The following is a 26,791-nucleotide window of genomic DNA, read 5'->3' as shown; positions in this document are numbered from 1 at the left end:
GGGGGTTGAAGTGACCAAGAGACGAAATAAGATTTCTTTCAGAGAAGACGTTTGTCCATCATAGGAACTTCCTCCTAAGCGCTCCACCCCCTAAAAAAAATAATCGTGCTCCGTTTTGTCTTTTTTTCTAACACTTTGATGTTACTCATTTCTAGGTGGACAGACGTACCATGCAAAGCTTATAGCGGTTTATTCAAAAACACCTTAACAGAACTCGAATGGAACTAATCATGAATCAGGCGCCCTCCTTTTGTCAACTTCATCCTCAATGTTGCCCTAATTTACAACTTAACAACTTTACGGATAGTTTTAAGTCGTTTATTATAAAAAAAAAAAAAGCATTCCATAATGACAGAAAACAAAATTCTTCCCTTAACACTTTCATCTCGAGGTTTTCTACAACAGATTTCAGCTTTCTGAAGGTATGCTAACAGAGGAATTGTTTTCAGCCCAGCTCAGCATACAAAATATGCACGTGACCATCATCATTGCCTGCCGTTGAATCCCACTGGTCGTAGTTTCATTTCCGCTCGAGACGCAGAATAGAGAAGTCCACCCCAGGTCTTCCAATTCACACCGTTGGCATACGATGTCTGTGGTGTGTGAAAGTAAACGCCGTTCAAATTCGACAACAAGCAGGCGTTGTACCACCATGCTCCCATGTAGAACCGTGCACAGTTCCCTTCCGTGGACCTGTCGTTATCCCTGTCGCGTGTCGTGAATTGCATTCCGTTGTGCCAAGACAGAGAATCACCTGCAGTTCCTGAAGAACAAAACAACTTTACCATCAAAATAAGTTCTGGATCTCAACAAGCTCTTGCTACCTTCATAGAAATACTTCCTACTGTACTTTGCAATGAAATGGAGATCTGAAGTTAGCAAAACCTTCTAAAAACTTTTTTAAAGTACGGTGCAAAATACTCTAATTAAAAGAACAAAAATCGCGCCCTCAAAAATTAAAAATCGAAAGCAGCATCTTCCACCGAAAAAAATCGTTAGGGGAGTCGAGTTTCCCGTACGCAATAGATCTACGATAAAGTAGTGTGAGCCAGCAGTTTTTAATAAATGCGGCATTTTGTTCTGTTTTCTGTCACAAAACAGGAGAGTGCGTGCAGCCTGACAATTTCACCGGTTTTCCAGTTATATCGCTCTAAAAGTATATACACATAAATTAAAAGTCAAAAGTCCTTGGCCTCTTGTTTCCTTAGAACGAGGCCTGGTGCTTAAACATTCGTATGAAGGCGAGTTTAATTTGCATGTGAATGACAATTTATAATCAGATGAAAGGATGAGCACCAGGACTCGTTTTTAAAAAAAGGCCAATGGTAATTCGGAAATGGGCAATAAAAACAGGACTAACCTGTATATGAACCCAGCCCCAAAGTATAATTCAGCTTTTCATCGGAGACAACAAAATCCCTGTACAGAGCATGCGCAGACTGAAGCTGCTTTCCAGTTAAATCCACGCGTAGTATCATTCTTCCGTGATGGGTCAGTCGGTGTATATTTTCCAGTCCTAGCCAATATTCGCCTCCAGCAGTGCCAAACCCCTCTTTGTACTCATTCCATTCACGGAAAAAGTTAACCGTGCCGTCCTGTCTCTTTTGAAATACCGTCCAGCCACCGCCGTCGGTGGTCTGTCAAAGAACAAATAAAAAAATTGAATACAGAAACGAAAAATTAGCGTGCTTCTATTGAGTATCATGGTTCTGTTAACCGTGGTCTTTGATAATCATAAGGAGTAAAAATGGTTGGGTTCAGAGCGTGTGTCATAATATCAATGATGTCAGATGACGTCAGTCACATAACTAGAGTTGAAGGCTTTCGCGACCAGTTTGTGCCATAATGCCTTTTTTCCTCTTCGTCAAATATCTACCGCATGGTGGGTAAGAAGGACTTTCCATAAAGGAGATTCATCACTTACATTAAACTAGTATTTCAGAACATGCCTGGCTGTTTTCTACCCTTAATCATAACTTTTTCCAGAGATTGAGGGATTCACACGAGCCTTAACCAAGACCCACCCTCAGCCACATCCTTGCTGTGGGAATTTTGCGACCCAGTACTCTTTACAAACAGCTATGTTACTTGTCTTCATAGCCTTCTGGTCATATTGAATTAAAAATGTTATGAGAGAAAATCTCTATGTCATTTCAGTCTGTAATGAGTCATTCCCAGTGGCCGAGTTTTTCGTTCTTTTTGTGTCTCTTGATGTATCTCAAGACCGTGTAAGAAACTGATGATGCACCCTTCCTTACTCCCGAATCGCAGCACAACGCTCTTCTTGGTGATATATCCATGTTGAAAATCATGTCCATACTCCTGTCTCTAATTAACAAATGGTAAACACCACAGCGTACACTATTGAGTTATGGATGCACGCGGGAGGTTGCTAAGCACGAAAGAAGCGTAAGAGTCGCTCGAGGCGATAGCCGAGAGCGACTCTAGCTTCTTGAGTGCTTAGCAAACCTCCCAAGTGCATCCATAACTCAATAGTGTACGCTGTGGTGTTTACCATTTGTTTTATAACATAACATTGATACATTGTAGCTAAAGAGTTCCCTTTTATTTAACAAATCTTACGCGACCAGAAAAAACAAGCGCGCGCGGAAAAATAGTCTTTGCATTTGCTCACGTCAGCAGCGTACACCCATGGGCAAATGGGGGACGCTAAATTGACCAATCAGAGCGCGCGCTTTACTTTGGTTATGTTATAAGATCAAACAGATACAATCCGCACTGACCTGGTCACAAAATACTTCCATGGTACCCTCACCATCAGGGTTGATGGTGTATATACCGTTCTTGTGATTACCGGACTTGTAAACATCAGCACAATCACGAGGAACTAAAGGAAAAGACACGAATGTGAGTCACCTCTAGGAGATATTCTGTCCCTTTAACTTTAACAGTTGAAAGAGTATGGAAAGTTTTCTAAAAAGTAACAATTAGAATCACACCAGATAGTGAGAACTAAAAACCGTCTTTGAGGGGAAGGTTATACAATAACATTATTCAGAAAAACACGCCCCGTTTTCAGTTCTGTGGGCGTTTGAACACACCTTTCTTATTCGAACTAAACTGATACCCAAAAGCAATGGACAACAAAACAATGCTGCAAGTAAGGCAGGAGAAGGACGCGTTCGTCACAAGATGTGCGTGAGTGACCTTCCCCTTTCCTTTACCTACCCCCTGTGTCAAGAAAAAGGGACAATATACGTAACTGAAAAAAAAGTTGCGTCATGTCCTTTTAAAGTGCTACTGAAACGAAATTTTCGTATCTGAAATATTTGCTCTAACCTGTAGTTTTGAATATGCTGATCATCATGAGATAATTTGCTTTGGCCAAAAAGAAGCGAAAGATATCTTTTTTAACCGTTCAAATCAAAAATTTTACACAAAACCATGTCCGGGCCCTGGTACCGAGCGAAATGGATTGATGACGTCACTGGTTGTGTTCACTCCGATAGCGTGGTTTATTTCACTCACTGTTTGTTTGTATTCGTGGGCGAAGGAGATGGCAGATATTGAAGTTTTGTCAAGTGAATCTTCTTCTGAACGAAGCGAAGTTGTCTCCAGTAGCGAAGACGAAGATGGTGGCGTAAAATGGGGTTGACAGGCCTACACGACTCCCAAGCGTGTGTTTTGGGTAGCGTATTCAAAGTTTAGCCCTCACGAGTATGTCTTTGAGCGACCGCCCTCTTTTGTAAGATACGAGCGGCGGATTTTTGTATAGTTCGCTCAGTAGTGGTTGTGTTTCTATTAAATGCCAGTTTTTCATGAGAATTTGCTTTATATGTGGCACTGAGTACGCACATAAGGGATTGCGTCTTTTTCGAATCGTTCGCCTTTGTAGATGTACAGCTATTTTTTTGACTGTCTCGATCGTTAAGTTGTCTTGATTGCTTTCAGCTTGCGTCACGCGCGCTGATTCGATCGTACTACAGTTCTTAGTGTTCAGTGTTCCAGCCGTTTTGGTTCGTTTTCTTTTCTTTATTTCGGTATTAAAACGACCGATTTCACGTTCATAGAAGCTCATGATCGCCTTTACTGTTTCTTGCTCCGCGTGGTTAAGGATTTGCTTTATCTCATTTTTGAAATCCTCGTCTGCTCATATTTTGGCCCTCGCCCTATATTGTAGGGATTCTGGGCATGTTCTGCGAGGCATTTGGTACAGAGGGATATGGGCTCTGTCCTGGTGTACCGGTTCACTAGGGAATTACCATTGTTCTTTCTTTGTTTGGGAGTCATTGGTTAGCTGTTGTGTATTGTTCTTTCTTTGTTTAGAGTCATTGGTTAGCTGTTGTGTATTGTTCTTTCTTTGTTTAGAGTCATTGGTTAGCTGTTGTGTATTGTTCGGTGTTTTGTATCGGCTCTTGTGAACCGAGGTACACGAGGACAGAACCGGGATTTGTTCGTTATCCTCAGACTTGCCGAGTAGATCATTTTCAGTGGCGATGTCGTATGAGGCTTCCATGTTTTCTTCATTCTCTGAATGCCATTGCTTTGGCTCGGGGCGTTTAGTAGCCCATCTACCCTTATAATGTCTTTCGACATTTTCTTTAGATGGTCAAGCAAGACCACGGTTTCGATCCTAATCTTGTGGATCTCGTCAGTTTCCGATTAACTAAGTAGACTGGTAGAGATTCGTTCTCGGTATCAGTCGGGAATTTTGCTCCATATCCGGGCGAACCTCTCGCAGATAGCCAAGATGCCGATGTGGCCGCCGATGAATAAGACGAGGATGGCATTTCGCCCGAAATCCTCTTTATCGGCTTCCCAACATGCAAGCCACACTCCATGCTTTTACCCTTCTTTCACTGAAGTACACAACCAGTGACGTCACAGGGCTGTTTTGGCCGCGCCAAGATGGCCGCCAAGTTTGATATCAGCCGGTCAACTTCGAATGGTTAAAAATGTACTTTCCGCTATGCGTTGGCCCAAAAAAAGTACACAGCGTTTGCAAATAACGTTCAAACTCTATTACATTGCAAAAATCTCGGATATGAAAATTACGTTTCAGTAGCACTTTAAGGACATTTCGCATGTTTTCCAATGAAAATGCCATGTAGTGATTGTTATCAGTACCCGTCAATGAATGATCGTGCTTAGTGCTTACACGACCGAAAATCAAGACGAAAATGCCACGAGTGAATGCCGCAGTAAACTGGGAATTTGTGCTCTCTTGGAATCTTAACGCTCTAATCAGATGGAAAACCAACAAGTCAGAGGTACGAGCGACTGTACCGTTCTTTTCTTTTGTTACAATTGTATTGCTTCAGCGCTGAAGTGTTATACCCCCAATCTTTAATTATTTTAAACAAAGATAGTAATCTTTCATGCTTCATTTCTTCGCCTACGTGGTGAACTTCAAAGCAGGGGTGTTTTCCAGAATGCTTGGTATGTATTTTCTTTTGAGCGAACTCTTCGCGTAAAATTTTCCCTACCTTGTCTTGATTCTCCGTCACAGTTTACATTGCTGACTTGTCGGCTTAAAACCGAAATGCGCCGCTCCTGTGAATCAATTTTGTCATTTAACTTTCCCAGCATTGACATGATGGAGTCGAGTTTGATCTCCAAATCCTCGTTAGTAACAGGGGATCTGCGGGAACGGCGTGTCTTTCTCTCATATTGGTCGAAATCTGCTCCTTGAACGATAACGGTGATGAAAAACCACAACATGACGATAATTAGAGAAATCCCTGCCATTCTGAACGCTAGAAAAATGTGACACTGCTAAACTGAGGGACGGCGCTGATAATACGAGATGAAATGCGATACATAATGTTTCGTCGGGGTCATATGGGTGGTAAACAAACCCGCTGATGGGGATCACAGAGACTCAAGTCACGCGAGCAAGTTTTCCTCGAAAGTCATTAACTCTTACTCAACCAATTGAGCGCAAAAAAGTGTTTTTTGTTCATAGGTTGGACAAACCAGGACCCAAATGAAGAAAAGAGACGAAGGCTGTTAGCATAACGTCTATTCCCTTTGTTAACGTCAATCAACAGTTGTAAGTAGAGTTTATTTACAGATATTATCATCAAATTGTTAGCCGCTTATATTATGTTTAATATAAACATAATACCTTGGGCCTAACATTTCCCATACAATTCACATATACATTTTTTAAAATCATTTTTAAGTTGTTGGTTTTTTTGTTGTTGTTGCTGTTGTTTTGTTGATTTTGTTTCAGAAGATAACTTATCGACCAACCGGAACGCATATTAACTATGTATTTCATTTCATGTCGGAATGGGTTAAAAAACATTAATGATAAAGAAATTTACGTTCGCTTTGTTATTGAATAGCAAGAGAGCTTCGTTTGTTGGTTGACCGCCCGGCTCTGCCAAGCCTTGTAGCTGTTCCAAGCATCTGCTATTCCAATCTCAAGTATCATTTTTTTTTTTTTAATAACAGGTAGGTTGAGCAAGAAATAGTACAAATAAAGATATAAGCTGTGGTCGCTGCTTTAGTTGTTTTTGTGACTGTTGCTTTTGCCTCTCTCCTACGCTTGCTAATATAAAGAAGCCCGCTATAAATAAGAAAATTTGGTGAATACTCAGAAAAGCACCAGAGCATTCATTTTTTGATTTATTTTTTCGCCCGTGTGATGGGCTAGTTACGACCAAGAAGAGGTGAAAAAAGCACTGAAGGTGCAATAGCAGCCTGCTTTACTCGCATTGCTTGGTTTTTTGTTCAGTAAGACCTCCTTATAACCCAGCTAAACAGCTCACCACTGAGTCCGCCCATGCTATTCTTCAGAATTCTTACTGCTGGATGTTATAGAGAGGAGCAATTACAACTGAATGTGCGCTGTATTTTACTCTCTCGATGATTAACGATATGTATTGATTATTAATATGTAACAATACAACTAAACCTTGGCTACTGTACAGCAGTAAGAAAGGCGCTTTAGTTTTTCGGTTCTCTGTGTTTGTTCATTGAGGCGCTAAAAATCTCCGGTTTTTTCGGATTTGATATCCTCTTACGTCTTTAGTTCGGATCCTTAATTTTAGGTTGGAGCGGTTTTATTTTCATTTGTTCGATTTTGAGGGAAATTTAGGCGGTTTTCCGTTTTCTTTACAGTCCCCAGTGCTCTCTCTGATTAGACAAGGAGGAGACCGTTCTTTCGCGCCAAATTTTTCGCGCCAAATTGTCAATACGTCGGCTTGCCCTTGTAACTTTCCCGCCATCTCCAGCGCAGTGCGCGCAAGCGTTCCTCTGTCTTTTCAAAGTCATGGAAGCCAAAATTGTCAAGGATCTCGTAAACACCTGCAGCTGTTGCAACTTCAGTCATCCACTGACTAAAGAAACGCTGCCATTTGGTTTTCCTTTCCATGTGTAGGTAGGTGTTGAATAGGATGAGGTAGAAATATCTCTCCAACAAGTTCAGACTCTTTTTTCTCAGCTCTGAAATTTCTTCTTGGTTTTTGCACACATTGCGATACTGCGAAAAAAAATTGAGCTTGTGTTACAGTTCCAAGGGTAGTTGGTGAGGTTTCAAACACGCGGTTCTCTGTTTTATGACGGACGGAGAAGCGTAGGTTAAACATATCACGAAAAAGGAGCTGAGTAGCAAGGTATATGGAGGCAGTTCATTCAATAGGTAGCCGGCCAGGATGAAAAATTGAAGGTGAAGGGGGAAGGGCGATAAGAAGAAAAGAAGAAAATTGACGAGCTACATATATAGGTATCAGGTTTAACGTAGAAACTTCACGGGAAACTTCACGGGAAACTTCACGGGAAACTTTTGCGTAAAAGGTCAGCATTACATTTTCAGGTGACTCACCAAATTAAATGTAGAGAATATAATTTCTCTTGAGTGGTAATGCATGGGTGTCATGGTTTCTGAAATTCTATCCAATACGTAGTCAACTTCACGTTTTCTCTGTGGACCACAGGGTAGAATTCTCTTTAGGTGACGAATAACCTGGAAAAAAAAAATAAAAACCAACAATAGTTGTGATAGTAACCTTTGTTACCTTCTCCTTGATCGCACATTACTCTTGTCTTTGAGGCTTTCTTCAGTGCTCTTTGTTCCAATAACTCTTTAACTTTCTAATCCGTGAGAATGACTCGCATCTTATTTCTCCTTAAGTGTCACTGCCGAATCACACATGAAGGATAAAGGAAAATGATCGGCCATCTAAAGAAGCTCTTGATTGTTTTGTAAATTCTCCTCGTCATTTCCACAGGAAATGCATAGAACAGTGTGGAGATTATGCATACTGTTGTCAGGTTGTAAAGGTTTAACACGCACAGCGCTGTTTCTATATAGGCAGCAGTTGTTTAATGACTGTCTAACTAATTATGTTATGGCAAATTGAATGGATGAGACGCACCGAAAATTCGCCCAATGTGTACTTAGCGTTTGGGACACAAGCTGGGTCTTGTTCATCCACCTTTGTGCCAACAGGAAAGCCCTGGAAAAGGAAAAATTCACAACATTAAGCTATTTCAGTGCTAGGTGTATTTGCCTTTTAGAATGGACTTAGTATATTTCATGTTGGGAACTTGTGTTAATTATCAAAGCTATTATTCCTAAACATTACATTTATGCAGATTCTTAAGAGAGCTTGGTCATTATATATTGAGTCGGTGTTTGTAACGTGCGACTTGGATTTCGCCCAGCACGAAACCACAAATTACCAGCTCGATAAAAGAGAAAAATACACTTAAAGTGATGATAGACAAAGAAATAAATAGCATGATCCGGAGTACGCAGAAAATTAATACGAATACCAGTCTCCCCATATTTGAACAAAGTAGGCTAAATTAATCAAATTGCTCTAAGAACTAAAATGAAATATTGCAGGCACTGCAGGCTTATTGAGTACTACAAAAATTCCTGTTTATACCCTTTTGTTGCAGTAAATCAGTGCCGCTATTGCCATTCCGGTGGTCGTTCGACCTTTGCCAATCTCGCAGTTAAAGACGATTGCAGGGCCATCTTCATCAGTGTAGATCTCATGCAGGCTATTCATGATTGTTAAAATGCGATCAAAGTCCTACATGGAGAAACCAAGAACAAAAGGCAAGTGAGAAATGTTTTTGAAGCGAGAGTGACATTTTGCCTGTTGTGGAATATTTTAAAGATGCTGAGATATAAGGTAATTGGTTTTCAGGGTATTCCGTACTTGATATCTATGCAGTATTTGTTTGTTGTTGTTGTTATGTTGTTGTTGTCGTTACTGCTATTGTTGTCGTCTTTTCCGTGTCTGTACTGTTGTAGTCGTTGTTAGTGCTATTGTTTTTGTTGATTTTGTTGTTTTTGTTGATTTTGTTGTTTTTGTTGATTTTGTTGTTTTTGCTGATTTTGTTGTTTTGTTGATTTTGTTGTTTTTGTTGCTGCTGTTGTCGTTCTTGCTGTCTCTGCTGTTGCTGTCATAGCGCTGTTGTTGTTCTTGGTACTTTTTTTTTACTATGATTATGTCACTTGCAGTTGATAGTGGCGCGTCCAATCTCTCGATTTGTTACCCAGATATCAACTGAACAAACTAAACACCGAGTATTTTATTGAATGCGAATTCACAATTTTAAATACTCCACGGCCTTTCACTCTACCTTCTCCTCAGGCGCTTTGTCCTCTGATAATGGCATTCTAAAATACAGCATCTGTGGATTCTTTGCCATGCAGAGCTCTGCCGCTTCACGCGCTGTTATAACACTGTTCAAATCTCGCTCCTGGGGACCATACTGAATATCAGTGTACACCTGAAAAAATATACAGCTTATAAACAGGGGCTGATTCGAGTAATTCAGGAATAGAAGCAAGTGTTAGAGCTTGGTTGCGAGGATCCGTCAGCAATCATTAGAGAACAAATGCACAAAATTTTAAGGGAAAAAATCATAGATTTTAATTCCAAGATATAATATGGATATTAGTAAATCATTACATGAGTAAACATTGTTCTATCACACTGAAACACAGAGGATGTTCTCCTCAGTCAAATTCAACTTTTTTTTTACCACTGTTTTGGTACGGAAAGACAGACAGACAGACAGACAGACAGACAGACATCTATATTTATACAGGATAGCCCCTTCAGTGTAGTAAACACTGGTATCAACGGGGGTCCTGTTACCCACCCAACCCACCCCAGGGGAGGACATCCATCACACGGTAATCTCGTGCGTGGGAAATTAACGTCTCCTGCCCCTAACCCTGCAGGAGACGGGACCTCCATTTATTCGTCCCTATCCGAGAAGACTAGAATATCTAACCAATTCTTGATGTTAAAGAAAGGAAGCATATTCTTCTCAGTTAATTTTAAGACCCTGAGTGTTGGTCCGGCCGGTATTGAACTCTCGACCTCCCGCACAGCAGTCCGGCGCTCTCCCAATTGAGCTAACCAGGCGGCGGTCGAAAGCCAATAGACGTTACGAAAACCCAACAAAAATACCTTGTTATGCATTACTAACCTGTGTGTATCGTTTCTTTCCTTTTTTGAGCAGTTCTGACTTCAGTTCATTCTCCTTTTGCTGTAAGTTTTGAAATGGAGAAATGAGTGAAAAACGAAAAAAAGGAGACGAAAAGTACGCTAAGCGAGAGCTGATTCACTTGTAACAGTATCCTATAACCCTGAGCTAACACCACTTTTATGTTTCAGGTAATAAACCATACATTTGCTACGGCGTTTGCTGGGGTCAACTAACATTAAAAAGAAGCACTTCAGATAACGATAGACTTCAAGCGGGGCAAAACACTAACTTTGGGGCACCCCCTTATAAAGACAACCTCATTACCAGCCAACTCTCAGAATTCATCCCAGTTTCTAAAGTATGAGGGATTGCTTCTATCACCTGGATGGATGCCACTTCGCTGTAAAATTACCCAAGCAATTTCTCAAGTTTCCGTGACAAATCCCTCGCACTCCATGTGTAATCTTGGTGGAGAGCCACACTGTATCACCCCAAAACACAGCACCATAAGCTAGGAATACAGCTCGCGGCTAGGACTCTTATACCGAGCCGGCAATTAATTCTCTCGAGATAAATTTACACCGTTTAATGAACAAAAGACCTCACCTCAATTTCAGAGGTGTCCAGTCCTCTGAAAGGCATATGCTCACTCAGACTTGATAACTGAAGTAAAAGGAGGTCAATAGCTTGAAGGATTTCTCAAATTCTAACAGCTATATATAATCCCTTGTAACCAGGGAAGCAAATAATGAAGTTGAAAAAGGAAAGCAAAACAAAACGTAAAGATAGATATAACGGAGTTATTCTTTATTTTTGTATGCTCTCTTCAAATCATGTCTTCTTCCATGTGAAAACAACAGTTAGATTACTCGTGTTTTATGTTTTGTGTCTCATGCGTGATACAACATTGATCATGACTGCAGGGACCAATCCCAGGACTGTGGACAGGACAAAATGGAAACCATAAAAAAAAAACATTCGCTCCGACGAAGGGCTAACGCTCGAAACGTCACCTTTTGTAATCGTTACGGTGGCCAATTTACCATTTCAACTTTGTTGATATATCCAAATTATTTCGTTACCCCCACCGACGCAGCCCCTAACAGTTTCTTTAGAAACTATCAGCCTTTAAAAAAAAAAAAAACAGATCTTCAACCTCACCCCAGTGTCAACTGCTCCAACGAAATCTGCCTCAGCACATTTAGGATACGTAAATCGCTATTCATTATTTGTCTTTATTACGCAAAGCGGAGACGCCTGGTGACAAATCCTTGCTATGCAGACAATTACCCCGCCCTTAGTCAATGAATGTTGGCAAAATGACTCAAAATAATGAAACTGCTATTGAAGGCAAACTGCAGCAAGTTTCACATCGGCAAAATACGTTTGGATTCTTCTTATCCTCACCTCTCTTGGACTAAATGTGCTTCCATCACAGTCCACGACGAGATCCTCTCTTAGATTCAAGAACACGACTTTGGGATGAAGACATTTTGGGCCCAAAAGATAGTGAGCAACATTGTTTAGGCCCTGAAAAACCAAAAGAACAAGTTACTGAACGGTGATTCGCGCTAAGATAATTTTTTTGGTTTAGTCGTCTCTATTCAAGTTATCGTTATGTTGCTTTTCTCAATTTTTTTTGGTGGTTGTATTTGTTGCTCGTGTTACTGTTTTTTGTTTGCTGTGTCCGTTTTTGTCCAATGAGTTGCTTCTTTCTTGTTGAAGTACCTGTCTTGACGGCTGACACATGCCATAAATCGGGAATCCGTGAACCTTTCGGAAATTGGACACCTGAAAATAAGGGTTACAAAACAATTACCTCTCGTTAAAGCGAGTTACTATATGTCTCTTTAAAACAAAAGTTACCACTTGTTTAGAGTTAAATACCTCAAACTCCCGCTGAGTGCTTAAAACATCGAGACTAACTTGTTCATCAGCAACCTAAAAGCAACAGCAAGAGCTTACATTAAATCACCAAGAAATTTTGACCATAAGAAGACCTTAATGTATTCACTGAGAAGGTCACGAAGGTTAAAACGTATTGCAGAAATAACTTTGGTTGGAATTTTTTTTCAGAATAGTAATCATATTTGAACATCACATATCATTTCAGTTAACACCCAAATAAAAATCAATTACCAGACAAGTTTGATTTTGGTATTTAGAAGTGAATTCAGATGTCACTCCTTTCTCCATAACGTCAATATGACTCAGCATTCTGTAGAGCCAAGGCCTCTGCTGCATCCACTTCCGGAAAGTTTGAGCAAACATGAGTGGGAACTGAGTACAAGAGAGAAAACTCGAGTAAGTGTCCATGCCATAACATAAAAAACGCAACAAAAGGACTTGAACATAGAAAAGCCCACTGTGAGATCCAAGATTCTTGGCTCAATTCATTTTTATTCTTACTGTTTATTTTCGAATTTGTTTCCTCTCCCTTCCCAGCCCTAATATGATAGCACGACACCATATTTACTTACAGGTCCAAACGATACATCGTGTATCACAAGCGATTATTTAATCACTTTCACCAGAGTGTGGTGAGGGTCGCACAACAGAGCGAGGCTCCAAATTAAGTGCGCCCAATATCCCACCCATCCCACCCCAGGGGAGGACATCCAACACACAGTAATCTTGTGTGTGGGAAATTAACGTCTCCTACCCCAACCCTGCAGGAGACGGGACCTCCATTTATTCGTCCCTATCCGAGAAGACTAGAATATCTAATCATTTCTTGATGTTATAGAAAGGTAGAAAATTCTTCTCAATTATTTTAAGACCCTGAGTGTTGGTCCGGCCGGGGCTCGAACCCTCGACCTCCCGCACAACAGTCCAGCGCTCTATCCATTGAGCTAACCGGGAGGTGGTTGATTAAAACAACCATACGGTTTGAAGACCATAAGAAACTCAGCCTGAATTGTTCAACTTCTTAAGCACTTTTGATCCTTTCCATTGTTTATCATCCCCAGTCCCTTCTTAGCTCATCATCGACTCTGCTGCGCAGTTTCCTTTTACAGAATTAATATTTTGTGCCACCATACATGTTTAAGGCGGTTTTAAACATTGTGCAAAAATGGATCAAAACACTCTGACGCGACTGCCTTGAAGAAGTCACGCTTTACTTTACTCATCTGTTAGCTACACGAAACGATAACTTGCCATATGGAGCTTTTATGATTTCCACTTATCTCACCTGTTCGTGTAAGTAGGCATTAAAAAGGATCAAGAAGAAATATCTTTCCAGGGCACTCAGTCCTCTTCTTAACCAGTATTCCCGTGCACTATGACCCTGCGGACAATTTCAGTTTTTTTGATTGAATGAAAACAGAGTACGCCATACCTACGCTAAGGAGTTATCTGATGGTTCTTCATTTGTTTCAGTACTTTTCTGTGTTCACAGGGCAAGAAAGCAACCTCATGATACTATCACAGCTTACAAAGAGCCAGAAAAAAAAATACAACTGTGTTTGTGGCACAATAAACCCACGAGGGTTGTTTATGTTTTCTTTGTTTTGGCTGTCTTCTACCGCCTTTAGCGACTTCATCGCCGACATTGTCCAAAAGTTTGAACTTTGTACCTCCGCTTCACGCACTTTTTTTCCTTGCACGGAATCAAAGGGTGCAATTCCGAGCGGGCAAGATGGGCTCATCTTGCCCGCTAGGGTAGCCAATCAGATTTCGCTTCATATTGCCAACGAACGCTTCCAGCTATTTAATAAACATTATCACCGAAGCTCTTTTAAGTCAGCAGGGCGAATATATTCACTAATCCTGTTAGGCAATGCAAAATGTTTGTACAAGACTTCTCTACTCTCTTACCTCAATTTTATAGTCATCCTTTATCTCTTCTAGCTTACATCTACACTCAAAGCTAACAGACCGCAGATTCATGACGTCAGAACATATGTCGATGACTGAATCAACCTAGCAAAATACACCACGTAGCATTCAGCTTTATTTGGTGAGATAAGCCGGTTGACTATTGGCAAAATGCAGCGGGTATGTTGAATTCAGGAATATATTTACACGAAGCTATTTGAGCGGCCGGGTTGGGGGGTTTCAACTTAGGTACGAGTGAATACCTCTCCCGCTCGCTTGGCTTGGGAAGTTTAGATATCGGTACCAACGCCCTACGTCACTCGGAAACGCCGCCTTCATTTTCTTAGAGGACGATCGGTTTCTCTTTCCACTGATCTTCGAAAACGGTTCTGTTTTCTAACCGGTTAGGTTCTTAGTGCTGTTAAGGAAGATGGGTTAGGGTGGACGGGCAAGCCAAAGGAGCCTTTTCGTGGAAGTGTTACGATGCGCTACGAAAATAACAAGTTGATCCATTCTCTGACAGTTGATCTAACACGGTACACTTATGAACTGAAAACAAACCTCGTGTTTAATCTGCGTTCCATTTGGAAGATTTTTCACTAACTGTTGAATTATTCTAAATTCTCCCTTTTCCAAATTCGGGTTGTTTTCGTCCATAGGCAATGGAATGGCGCTGGGGAGAAAAAAAAAACAGTTTAATTCCTAGATAGATAACTAAATATAGTACAAATTTTACTTCATACTTCCAATACAAGTTGAACAAGTTAGTGGTCATTACGATCTGAAAATCCTAACTGTGATGAAAACAAAACATTACAGTTCCGTTAATGGTTTAACCTGGAGAAACATTTTGAGTTTGTGGTCCGCGATCATCTGGATGAGCGTAGATGTCACCAGAAAAGAACTGTTTTCTGTGGCAAAGATTGAACTATCGGGGTAGCACAAGGGAAGGTCACCGTCGAGACTAAGTTTGTGGAAATCATAGAGTAATTAGACATAAACGTTCCTTGCCTTGTGCTTCGTGGGCCTGGGGCTATGACGTGCATCTATTTTCTTTTCATCTTTGTTTTCTTTCAATTGTCCTGTAATGTTTCCAAAAACTATATCCGGAACAACCTTACCAGTACCCTGATGAATCTCAGCTGCCATAAGAGGCGTGCTCAATCGGGAGGGATCGGAGTTTGTTCTGTCCTTTATTTTATTTCTTTCACCATCTTTCCTTACTATATACGATATTCTACCAAATTTATCATATATTTATTTAAGAAGAAATAAATAAATACAAAAAAATGAAAGAAATACCCACCCGAATGTAGCAAAGCTACTTGAGTCGGGTGGTTGCACGGACAATATTAAAATATATCAAGGAGGTTGGAAATAAAAATTACAAGGAGATTACAATATTGTCAATTTAGAAAAGTGAAATTGATTCAAACAAGTATATGATTACGAGTAACAACGAAGCAAATAAAGTAAATTAAAGTATGACTAGTTTACAGTAGGTTATTAATGTAAATAAATATAGAAGGTGCTATTTTAGTTCCATAAGTCCAGCAGTCATTTTAGCAACAACGGTTTTTTTAGAGTCATGATTGTTTTCATTGTTAAGTAATTTTAACAAAAGTGTATGGACTTTTTTGCTAAAAGACCTTTTAGGCAAGGAGCGCAAGCTACATAGAAGATTATTCCATACTTTAGGACCAAGTCTTAAAAATGAAGAGAGTTGTTGGTTAAGCCTTGATTTTTTGACATAATAATTGCCAGCATTAGAAAATCTCGTATTGAATGCGTGAATTTTATGAGATTGAGTAAAGAGATTTGATATTTTAGACGGTGTAATGCCAGATGATACATCATGCATTTGGGCAGCCACAGTTTCAAGGCACAACATGTTAACCGGTAAAATATTTGCAGAAATAAATAGTGGTATAGTATGAGTTCTGTATTCCATACCATACAAAAATCGAAGAACACGCTTTTGTAAAAGAAGAAATTTGTTCATATGACTTTCAGCAGCTTGACCCCAAGTAACTATGCCAATGCCTATGTTATTCTTCCAGCCGATTGTATAATCCTACACCTTTGATTGAAAATAAAGCTCTACCAATGATTAAAAAAATTTGTCTCCGCACTTACTGTGCTTCAGTTGGGAAGCCAGTCCTATGCGAAGTAATTAGACATCCAATGACCATGCCTGTAGTGGTTCGACCTTGGCCCACGTGACAGTTGAACAACATGGCTGGCAGGGGAGCTGAGGAATTTTTGTCGAACAACTGAGGTATGTCTTTAATGGCAGTGATGAACTGGTCAAAGTCCTGCTCCTCTGGAGCGTTTGTGGCAGTTATAGGGATCCGAGAATACCTGCACGATGTCAAAAGGCTTGTAAGATTTCTTATTTGACGGGAAAAGACTGGTAATTTTATTGCTTTTATAGAAAGTACCATGTACCGGTGGGCTTGTGCAAAACACAAAACATTTGATCGACAAGCGTGAACGGACAAAGATGGTAGAACCAGAGAGAATGAAGATAAGACGACCAACCCTGATGTTAAAAAAACACCATTATCTGTGTTGTGGACCGGAGCAGAAATGTGCGGCTGGTCGAAACTAAAGACACTTTGATCACATTAGAAATCAGACCGCGTAAGCGAAGTTTTAGGCTGAGGTAAGTGAATTGCCTCGGCGCTTCTCCAAGGGCAGGGCCAGTTTGGTCGGGACCAGTGCTTTAAAGTTGCAAGAGCCATTTAAGGGCTGACTGATCAAGCCTTGGTGAATAACTGAAGCCTAAATCTTGCAAAAGCGCAGCCGTAAGGTCGCCCCTTAATACGGACATGATACTAACGTCAAAAGAATGGATACTTAACTTCCAATTTTGGAACAAGCCATTTTCCCAATTCAGAAATCACTTCTCAGTTCATTTACAGTTAACGTAATATTGAGAATAAATTCTAAGATTAAGCACCTCCTCCAAGAATTATACAGCCGCACCTTTCTATGCAATAAAATTCGACAAAATTCATGCAACAAATTAGCGACTAACAGGGAAATGGCTCTCGCGTATCTATGTTACCTTAGGACCGGGGTGAGGAAGATTTGCCTGCTGTATATCTCATCCAACACACACAAATCCTCTTCGTAGGCAACTTTGTATGTATGAGGTTCGTCTTCGAATGTTTCCACGTTATTATAAAAATAAAATTTACCTCCTTCATCGATTGAAAACCTGATTATCTGAAAAAAGAAAGAGGAATCAGCTGTGGTATTTATCCATCCGATGGAGGGTGTAGATGACAAAAAAGTCGGACCTTAAAATCAACGAGGAAATGCAAGTTGAACACCCCAAAACTAACCTTCATATGGAACCGGCCGACCTACACAAGCACACTTCGTTTTGCTTTATCTAGCCAGAGGTTATTTCAGCCCAGAAAATGTTAAGTTGCTAGTTGGAGAATGACTTACTGCACATGCCCGCCTCCCGGTTAGCTCAATTGGTTAGAGCGCCGGATTGTGTTGTGCGGGAGGTCGAGGGTTCGAGCCCCGGCCGGACCAATACTCATGGTCTTAAAATAAGTGAGGAGAATTTGCTACCTTTCTATAATCAAAAAATGGATAGATATTCTAGTCTTCTCGGATAAGGACGAATAAACCGTAGGCCCCATCTCCTGCAGGGTTAGGGGTAGGAGACGTTAATTTCCCACGCACGAGATTACTGTGTGGTGGATGTCCTCCCTTGGGTGGGATGGGTGGGTGTTGGCCCTGAAAAGCCCCTATGGGGAGTGGTCAATTAACCTATGTATGTATGTATGCCCCAGAAATAACCTTTGCAGGATACAAGCTGAATCGTCTTGTTAAAAGTAGAAACGCGTAAGACTAAGGGATACTTTTTACGTTGTCTGTCACGGGCATGACGGAGAAACACGCCTAAGGGCCAATTGCAAGGAGTGGCAAATATTTGGTTTACCAAGAAGAAATAATGGGACATTATTTTTTCTTGATGTACTGGTAAGCTTCACAATTTGTGGTTCTATTTCGAGTACTTACAATGTCCCACGTCTGGCACATAATTTGAGTTAACATTGAGTTTATGATTTTGATCTAAAGCAACTGAATTAAAGAATGGCCTCAACTAAAACAGTCATACGCTGGTTTGACGATATAATCATAGTACAGTCGGGAACTGGCCCTTTAAACAGTTCAGCAATTACGCCTGTCTTTGAACAACACTTCCATCGGCGAGTTCAAATTTTTCTACAAAACAACAACAGAACAAAAGTTGACAAATTTACCTCCTCTCTTATTTTGAGCTCTGTTTCTGCCAGTTCTTCAGGTTTCACTCCATGATTAGCGATGTTACCTTTCAGACTGGTCGGGTCCCGTGGGGAGTACGGCACAAAGTCGTGATTGAGACCAACGAATATCACTGGCTCTTCTCTCAAATTAAATGACACAATTTCCTGTGAAAGTCCAGGAAATGAAATGTTAATGACTGTGACGTTGAAAAATTGATTAGGATTACATTTGGGCTCTTGATTGCCGTCGAATCCCCTAACTACCAAGGTGATCATTTACAGTGAACGCAATAAATCGCAGAAAAAAAGAAAAGTAACCGGGGTCTAAGCCCTGTTAAACAGTGTCAAACAATGGATGGTCCGCTGTTCAAAGGGTCGACGTGTTACAATATATAAGTCATTTCAGTGTCGAAGGAAATCAACCCTTTATAGCATTAAACCTTGAATATTCGTTATCGATTGTAGAGAAACACCACAGAAGTAAGAATGAAATAAGGATCGAGGACACCGATGGACGTGGATTGCAAACAGAGCACCTTTCAGTTGAATATCGAAAGTAATAGGAGATTGCATTGATCTTCCTTCACTCGCTCAGTGATTAGTCTAGAAAACTCGCGCGAACCTTTTAACCAATCAAATGCCAAACCAATCGCGACCTGGTCCCTTGCGATTTCCCGCACTTTAAGCAATTTGCCTGTTTCAACTTTGATTTCCCATTGGCTATCTATGATCTTAACTTGTGTTATGATAGGTTGTTGTTTTTACTTTGGTCTTGGCCTTTGACAGTCAGTTGAAAGGAGCTTTAAAGCAGAAGTAATAACGTGGGAGTCAATTAAAAGCGAGTCATTATCCAATGTATTATTCGACTAAATGTAAGTTTTGGCTTCTGCGTCATCATTTCAAGTTCTTTCATAATTTTGTGGAAATTACTTTAACACTCTTGTTAGAAGAGAGACTGAAAGACAGCAAAATAAAAGATTGAAAATGTATTGTGGTAATGCTTGAAAACGGTTCAGAATTACATTTTTCCATGGTACTTTACAAGTAGCAATTTAAAAAGCGTGAATGTTGAGCATCACAATTATTAAAAACGTTTCCAGCGTTTTCTGTTATTTTGATTAAGAATGCAAAGTGATTGCTGATGATTACAATCAAAATTTGATAGAGGTTAAACGTAAACAAATAGAACCTTTCAACTTTTTAATTGCAGCACCGCAAGACATTATTGAGGGCTTTGAATTTTCCTTCTATTTAAACAATAGAGTGTTTCTGTCGAGGAACCATCGGCTGATAGTTGCCCCGCGGAAATTTTATGTTCTTAAAACAAATATGCTAGTTTTAAGAACATCAAATTTCCAAGGGGCAACTATCAGACCGATGGCTCCGAGACATAAACACAATTGTTTTTATTGTTCACCACTAAATTTTCTTCCGCGCCTACAGCTTGTCACAAATGTCAATAATTCGCAACCGTACATTGGCTAAATAATACGTTATACCTGTCAGAATTGAAAAGTCACTGTTTTTCCGATCTGCCTAACTTCGCGGCCGTCAAACTATTCAAAACTTTTCACGGATGAGTACTATCAATCCAGGTATTTTCCGCGGACGGGCACTATCCATCCGGGTATTTTCCGCGGGCGGGCACTATGGGCTGATAGTGTCTCTCCACTGATGAACACCATCGTGTCACGTGATCGATTTAAACCAATAAGAACCGGAGAAAATTTAGTGGTGAACTATAACGTATTTTATTACACGACTCGGTAAGTCAGAGGGCCAATAACTAAAATCAACCAATCAAAATGTTCTATTACCGGTCAATATTCTCTCAGCATTGGACCGGGCACTATCCCGAATGGTCCCGAATGATACCGCACTTGTGTCCCTTTGAACTTCAGTCGTGTAATAAATCTCTTATTAACCAAGCTTACTCGGGACCGTACTGGAAGAATATCGGCCCTCAGTCTTTTTTGTACGGACCTCGCTGCGCTCGGTCCGTACTGTCAAGACCTCGGGCCAATATTCTCCCAGTACGGCCCTCGCGCTTGGTTCATAAGATATATATAATGATACCAAACAAAAAATGAGACGAGAATTTTTAAACCATTGACAACTTCAATAATTTAGAAGACAGACCAGTATTTTGTCTGCGCAAGATAATTGGTCAAAGAATACCCGCGATCAAAACTCGTGCAAGAAAGATGATGGATTGGTGACGCCAGAAGTTGAGGTCAGAGTGACGTAAGTCCAAAAGCGATGGGCACAAAAACCCTGTGTATTTCAGTACAATATACAAAACTATCACAAGAATGATTCCAAGCAAATTAAAATGTAACAGAGTCGAAAGCGCTAGAGATACTTGCCTTTAAAAAAAGGAGAAGGCAAGCCTTGAATTCGTCATTTTAAAAGTATACCGCTTTTAGCTTCGAACAAATGGCCTATTTCAAAGAAGTTACGCATAACATGCGTCACTACATGCTACAGTGTTAGGTTTGAGGAAGATACGCATTGCCAAAACAGAGAAACGATAAGACGCAATCTAGTTTCCGAGACGCCATGGAGCGATGAGCGCCCTGGAGCTGGCAGGCGGAAATTAAAAATATGTGCTGCATATTAAATTTGTGACATATGTTCAGTGAGCGAATATAGCGTTGATTGAAGTGTCTAACAAAAGAATTTTTTTTCCTTTATTACTTTGATTACCCCGACCAACTTAAGTATTTGTACGACTAACATACACCTTTAGTTATGTTTATGTGGGATTTTTCCCATGCTTTAAGCTATATCAATACGAGTTGCACTATCAAAGGCTTCAAAATCGATTAAATTTGTCTCACGAAATAACGTTGCCATGTCAACCTCGGTGTTGTTATTGTGTTCCCGCCATACTAACGCGAGCGACTGAAAATACACTTTTACCAATATATTCGAGTAACGACGCTTCTTTAAAACGAAAAACAGAATAACGAAAAAATTCGTATCTAACGCGTTTAGTAACGGGTTAAATCCCAAAGGCGATCGAAGGTTTAGTATTTGATTGATAAAACAAAATGGGATAAATGTGATCCTCGTCGTTTCTAGTGACATTTAATAGCTGTTTTCCATCCTGCTGCCACTCACTAAAATTACTTCTCTTGACAAGGACGAAAGAGGCCAAAAAGCAAATATCATTTTTTTATTCTCACCATAACGAAAAAATATTACTACCCGCTGTGTCCTTATTCAGTATCTTAGGGCAAAGATATTCGCCCCATTTCTCAAAAATAATTAACTAGGATAAAAGAATTTTTTTCGTACATTCATAGAAGGACAAAACATATCGATCGCCTCTTGGACTAGTTACGTGCGGGAATTTTAAACGTTACCAAATATGTTTTTTTTAGACAATGGTAACTGATATGCCTAGCCTTTGCGTCTTCGTGTCACTTCGTCACGCGTAAAACTTGCTTTCCACAGGAATATGTGTTGTCTTTACCATTCAAAAGAACGAAGGGAATCGTTATTCGAATTTTGGCTTTAAATACGACCGGTAAGTTTTCAATTACTTAAGCAGGACATTGTAAACGCCAGCAATACTTTCGTTTACGCGCGGAAATAAAACTGACAACTTAGGACATCATCGCACGACCTGCACTCAAAACTGACCCAACAGCAACACCACAATAGGAAGGATTTTTAAACTCTTACCTTGTGTCCATTTCCAACCAAAGTTTGAATAACTTGAGCTAATCCATCCCTGGACGGTTGACCCATTCCATAAACCGGATAGGGACCGCGACTCTTTCGAAAGTTCGGGGCCCCGTTCAAGTCCAAAGTCTTGAGCTTGTCGATTCCATCAAAATGATCTTTAATCAGAAAATATTTGTCTTGAATAAGTCCATGAATGGGAAATCCTTCTTTGATAAAGCCCCGCTTCCGAATAAGTGGTGTGTTTGTTGGCTCATAACTTAATGTTATGAAGCCATTGGAGTTTTTTTTCGAAATCGAAGACGTCTTCCTCGATAATTTGTCCTCGGCTGATGGTGTGGAACCCTCCTTGACGTTGGGGTTCGAGCCTGTTTGTGATCCTCCGCTACTTGCTCCGGTCCCCATCTCCCAACATCGGAAGAGACCTTCAAAATTACACACAGCAAATAATTGTCGATCAGTTATAAACAAAGAAGAAATGAACTTTCCCTTGAATTCGACAACAGCGGAGAATCGAGACTACCTACTATTTGCATCTACTACCCATCATTTTATGTATGTTGTGAAAGGATGATGTTCATTTCTACGGCTCAAATTTGACAGCCGTTGTCAAAAATTGGCCAATCGCTGCACCACTTTACCTAAAAGCCAATAAAATGCTGCAGGTGGTTCGATAGGGGCAAACACAACTTAAATGCACATGGCTACGAATGAGATTAGAGAGCGCTTAGACTTAACGGCTTAAAACGCATGAAATATGAACTTTCATAAAGAGACGTTTCAATTCTCTCGGCACTTAAGAAGCGTTTTTCATCTCTCATTACTGTGACAGTCTGTCAATCCACAAACAGTCTGAATGGTTCAAAACTGACCGCTATCGCTTGCTGCGAATGTGTTCTTTCCATTGGGCAAAGAATTGTAATAAATCTAACGCAAAAAACTCGTTTCGTTTAAAATGGCTCCCTACAGTGCTGATAATGAGTAATGGAGTTGTTGAGAAGCTGACGCGACGACCTGAAGTCGCCCCAACGCAATTTAAGAGCGATTTACATATCTTTGAATTTCTACAATAAATAGCCAATATAGAGCTAGATACTACAATGGCATTATTTTCAGGATGACAAATTTAGCTTTAATTCTCAGTCTAAGTTTGTTTCTAGGGTAAAGATCGACGACAGCTAACCGCCGTAAAATTGCCCACACGTCACCAGCTATTTCTGGAGCATCATTTATCTGGGCACTCTTGAAAATCCTGATGGCTTGAAATGACGTCGATTGTTTCTACGGCAAAATCGCATCTCTTACGAAACCTAGAAAACCTCGTTTCCCAGAAACAGAAAAAGCTCTTTTTTTGTCCCTTTTATGGACAGAAAGAATATATTCCCCTTTCTTCTCTAATCTTTGGAGGAGTCCAATAATTTCACCTCACCTGAATATTGTTCTTGTTCGAGTCATAAAAAATTATCCTCATTAAATTTTTCTTCTTTAACTGAGATTAATCCTTTCCAGGTGTGACAAACATGGTTACTGTTTGATAAGTTTGTGTTATTAAATTTTTTTTTTGGCGGACTGATATGAAATACTCTCTCTCAGGAAACCTCTAGATAAAGTATTGTGCTCTGTCTGTTTTCCAGGGGATTTTTTGTCGCCGGTGAAATAGCTTTGAGATGATAGAAAAATAAATCAACAAAGGTTTCACGTACATCTAATCGTCTCCAATTTTGCTCCTATTAATTGCAATTTACCACTATAAATGTTCCCTAAGTTACTCCACGACGGAACTGCCACACGACCGAAAAGCTTGAATTCGGAATGTTTGTCACAATAGATCGATGAAGTACAAACTACAGTCGAATTATTATATTTTGTATTGCACCTGCCATAAGGTGAATTTATTACAGTTTTATATTTTATGATTATGTTCCAAGTCCGCTTTTCGTCGACTCGTTTACCCTTGGTTCTATAGTAGGACAAAAATTTCTTTCAAAATATTGCCGAATTACTGTTCATTAATAACAAAAGCTGATTTAAAATCGGTGTAGAAATATAGCAATATGACCATGGCCGTCTAAATATTTCTCATTTCAGGTATTTTTGTTCTTATTTCAGTTTAAAAATGTCTTAAAACAGCTTTTATGTGAATACACCCACCGAAATCAAACCGTAGTTCCCCGATTACACATGGTCGTGCTTTAGCTGGCGATTTTTCTAGATTTTTTTCTTCCTTTTACCTTCATAAATACCCATTTGTATCAGATAAACATGACCCACTAATAAAACTTAAGAGAGCATTCGAGGTTAATGAGACGTACTTTTAAATTTTGTAGACCAACAAAAAGGTATTACAACAAGTGAAAAGCGGAAGAGAGAATCCTGTATTTTTGTCTTGAGTTAGTCATGTGAAGGCCTTTCTATATATTTATATCATTTGATATGAAATCTTCCAAACAAACTGATAATTTCGCCAAAAATTGATAAATGTAGTAATAGTATTACATGTAATTATAATAGTAAAAAATTGCTAGTAACTCGCGCATGGAAGTTAAAAATTGTTTATTTTTAGAACAATTATTGTCTACACATCAATTATGCTGTGCACCGCGGCTACTATTAGTGAACAGAACTTTAGAGGTTGAACTCTAAATATACGGCAAATTTTTGTATAATTCATGATTCTCCTGCAACGAAGTATGTGATATCAAAACGGCGATCTAAAAGTATATTGATTCAAGACAAAATTAAATTTCTAAAATTCAGAACCTTCGCCATGCCAATCGATGTTACTAACTTTTTTCGTTGTAAACGAACTTGAAAAGTCGAAAAGCAAACTTTCAAAACCGCTGCTTATCCTAGAGAGTGAAAATTTCTTCCGACGTGCGATTGAAGTGAAGCCATTAATCGGAGCCTTCCGGTTCGTGTTATCAGTATACATATATATACGTTTTTCGTTTTGATTTGAAGAAAATTTTCGGTCAATAGCACTTGCCTTCGGGGATGAATGAAATTTTCGGTCATATATTGGCGAAGAATGAGCTCGGAAATCGAGAAGAACAGGAGATAAAGCGAAATACAGAAGGAACAATTTTGATCACACTCACCTTTCCAATCTTTTTTTTTTATGAAGAAAACAGAGGTATTTGGAGTGACTTTGTGTTAATCTACATGGCCTCCCCTTGAGGTTCGAGAGCGCATTCTTGTAAGCAGTGCCGATATAGCAGTCAAAAAATTAAATTCTCTTCAAGTTCTACTGTTTTCTTCTTAGTGGTACATAATGTTCATCTGTAAGCGTTGCCTAGGCTTCATAGGAGTTCTATAACCTCAGAGATGACCCCTCGAAATATACGTTTAGTATAATGTTTCAAAATTTCCCAAATCCAATATTCTCTTCAGCGACCGAAAATACGCTAACCTGATATGTCAGATTAAGACTTCCATGAAATAAAACGCGACTTGATTGACAAGAAAGAAACCTGTTATTTAAAATAGCACAGCTGTCATAGCTTGATTTTAAGTCTTGACATCTCTGTTTGAGCTTAATGATACACGATTTGCATAAAAGAAAAGTACACTTGTCGTTTCATGGAATTACAACCGTCATAACTGGTCGTGGTTTTGTGGTGCGTCGCCTATAAATTCAATATAAACACAGCACAATAAACGGAATCTCCAACGTATGCGGCATATTAAGGAAAACTGTCGGTTTTAAACAATAATGCAAACAGATTTTTTTTTTGTTCTAGTAAGCAGCTGACGAGCGTGTCCTACAAAAGACCTAGAGAACCATTCTACAGCCTATTTTATATGTTGCCTTGGAAATTAGGCAATGAATTAAAAATCGTAAGACATCATATGTGTTGGAGGGGGAATTAATCGTTGGACTCGCGTAAATTAGCATAAAAAAGTAATGAAAGCTGCATTTCCGAGTACGATCCGTTAAGTGATGTCGTTTGGCCAAGCTATAATACAAAGAAACGTGCGCCACAATTTTTTTTAATATTTTACTCCCTTGAAATAAGCTCTTCTAATGAATTATTAACCTGAAGGGAGATCTGGAAATTAGAATTGAATTAAGACGAATGAATACAGTTTAATCCTTACTATGTTGGGGAAATAACTTCATTGGACGAAGGATGTCCAACTATCGCACAAAGTAACCGCAGTGAGTTCTGACTTCGTTTTCGAAATGATGGTATGATTTCGCTGCCACTTATCAGCCCAAACCTCAAATAAAACGCTTTTTCCTTCCTGTGATCTCCAAGATGTAAAGTCCACAGTTCCTTTGCTCAGAAATATTTCGACTGAAGAGAAAACCTAGGGGTGAATATTGGTTCCAGAAGAAAATTCGATCACGACCTTCCACAAATTATTCTAAGTGTCGTTTCATTTCCTTAGTCCTTCCAATCGCTTCACTTACCCGAAATATCCCGAAGAAGGTGACTCATGTCTGCTATGGTTCTCACGCCTCAAGAATTAGAAACCCATAGTTTTTATGATTTGTCCGTCACGATTTTTGTGAGGTGTGTAGAACAGCTCTTCTATCAAACTCGCGTTTACATAACAATGCAAAC

The 26,791-nt window shown here is 39.7% G+C and overlaps 2 protein-coding genes and 1 long non-coding RNA gene across 8 annotated transcripts; 1 reads left to right on the top strand and 2 right to left on the bottom strand.

Annotated features, from left to right (window-relative positions):
- Positions 1–166: 166 nt before the first annotated feature.
- On the bottom strand, positions 167–5,786 carry LOC111326725 (microfibril-associated glycoprotein 4). Its single transcript, XM_022930793.2, has 4 exons — positions 5,448–5,786; positions 2,745–2,848; positions 1,361–1,637; positions 167–763 (listed from the first exon to the last, which is right to left on the bottom strand). The coding sequence occupies exons 1-4, from the start codon at positions 5,707–5,709 to the stop codon at positions 486–488; spliced, it is 921 nt and encodes a 306-aa protein (XP_022786528.2). The 5' UTR covers positions 5,710–5,786; the 3' UTR covers positions 167–485.
- LOC148741147 (uncharacterized) lies at positions 3,085–6,222 on the top strand. The gene is made up of 3 exons (XR_016000019.1): positions 3,085–3,255; positions 5,036–5,231; positions 5,927–6,222. It is a non-coding gene; the product is annotated as an uncharacterized LOC148741147 (long non-coding RNA).
- Positions 6,010–26,791, bottom strand: LOC111326723 (paladin). Of its 6 annotated transcripts, none has more exons than XM_022930786.2 (20): positions 26,638–26,791; positions 22,224–22,648; positions 18,531–18,698; positions 17,315–17,475; positions 16,381–16,605; positions 15,551–15,565; positions 14,806–14,917; positions 14,245–14,349; positions 13,619–13,714; positions 12,565–12,705; positions 12,313–12,366; positions 12,154–12,216; positions 11,833–11,955; positions 11,032–11,088; positions 10,426–10,485; positions 9,568–9,717; positions 8,862–9,011; positions 8,346–8,426; positions 7,793–7,933; positions 6,010–7,450 (listed from the first exon to the last, which is right to left on the bottom strand). In XM_022930786.2, exons 1-20 carry the CDS (start codon positions 26,663–26,665, stop codon positions 7,160–7,162), a joined length of 2,646 nt encoding a protein of 881 aa, XP_022786521.2. In that variant the 5' UTR covers positions 26,666–26,791; the 3' UTR covers positions 6,010–7,159. The 6 variants fall into 6 exon arrangements, with proteins under 6 accessions (XP_022786521.2, XP_022786522.2, XP_022786524.2 ...); XM_022930787.2 differs by lacking the exon at positions 26,638–26,791 and adding an exon at positions 26,322–26,501; XM_022930789.2 differs by lacking the exon at positions 26,638–26,791 and adding an exon at positions 25,322–25,625.

The sequence above is a fragment of the Stylophora pistillata genome, chromosome 1 (assembly GCF_964205215.1).
Source record: "Stylophora pistillata chromosome 1, jaStyPist1.2, whole genome shotgun sequence".
Lineage (NCBI taxonomy): Eukaryota > Metazoa > Cnidaria > Anthozoa > Scleractinia > Pocilloporidae > Stylophora > Stylophora pistillata.
The sequence above is the reverse complement of the archived record's forward strand: the minus strand, read 5'-3'. Positions and strand labels throughout refer to the sequence as shown.

Coding starts and splice junctions, on each gene's coding strand:
- LOC111326725 (XM_022930793.2), bottom strand. CDS start 5,709: ATGGCAGGGATTTCTCTAATTATCGTCATGTTGTGGTTTTTCATCACC. Junction 2,849..5,447: donor TGACGGAGAATCAAGACAAG/GTAGGGAAAATT, acceptor CTTTTCCTTTAG/TTCCTCGTGATTGTGCTGAT. Junction 1,638..2,744: donor TGGAAGTATTTTGTGACCAG/GTCAGTGCGGAT, acceptor GTTCTTTGACAG/ACCACCGACGGCGGTGGCTG.
- LOC111326723 (XM_022930786.2), bottom strand. CDS start 26,665: ATGAGTCACCTTCTTCGGGATATTTCGG. Junction 22,649..26,637: donor CCTTCTTCGGGATATTTCGG/GTAAGTGAAGCG, acceptor GTAATTTTGAAG/GTCTCTTCCGATGTTGGGAG. Junction 7,934..8,345: donor ACACATTGGGCGAATTTTCG/GTGCGTCTCATC, acceptor TTTTTTTTCCAG/GTTATTCGTCACCTAAAGAG.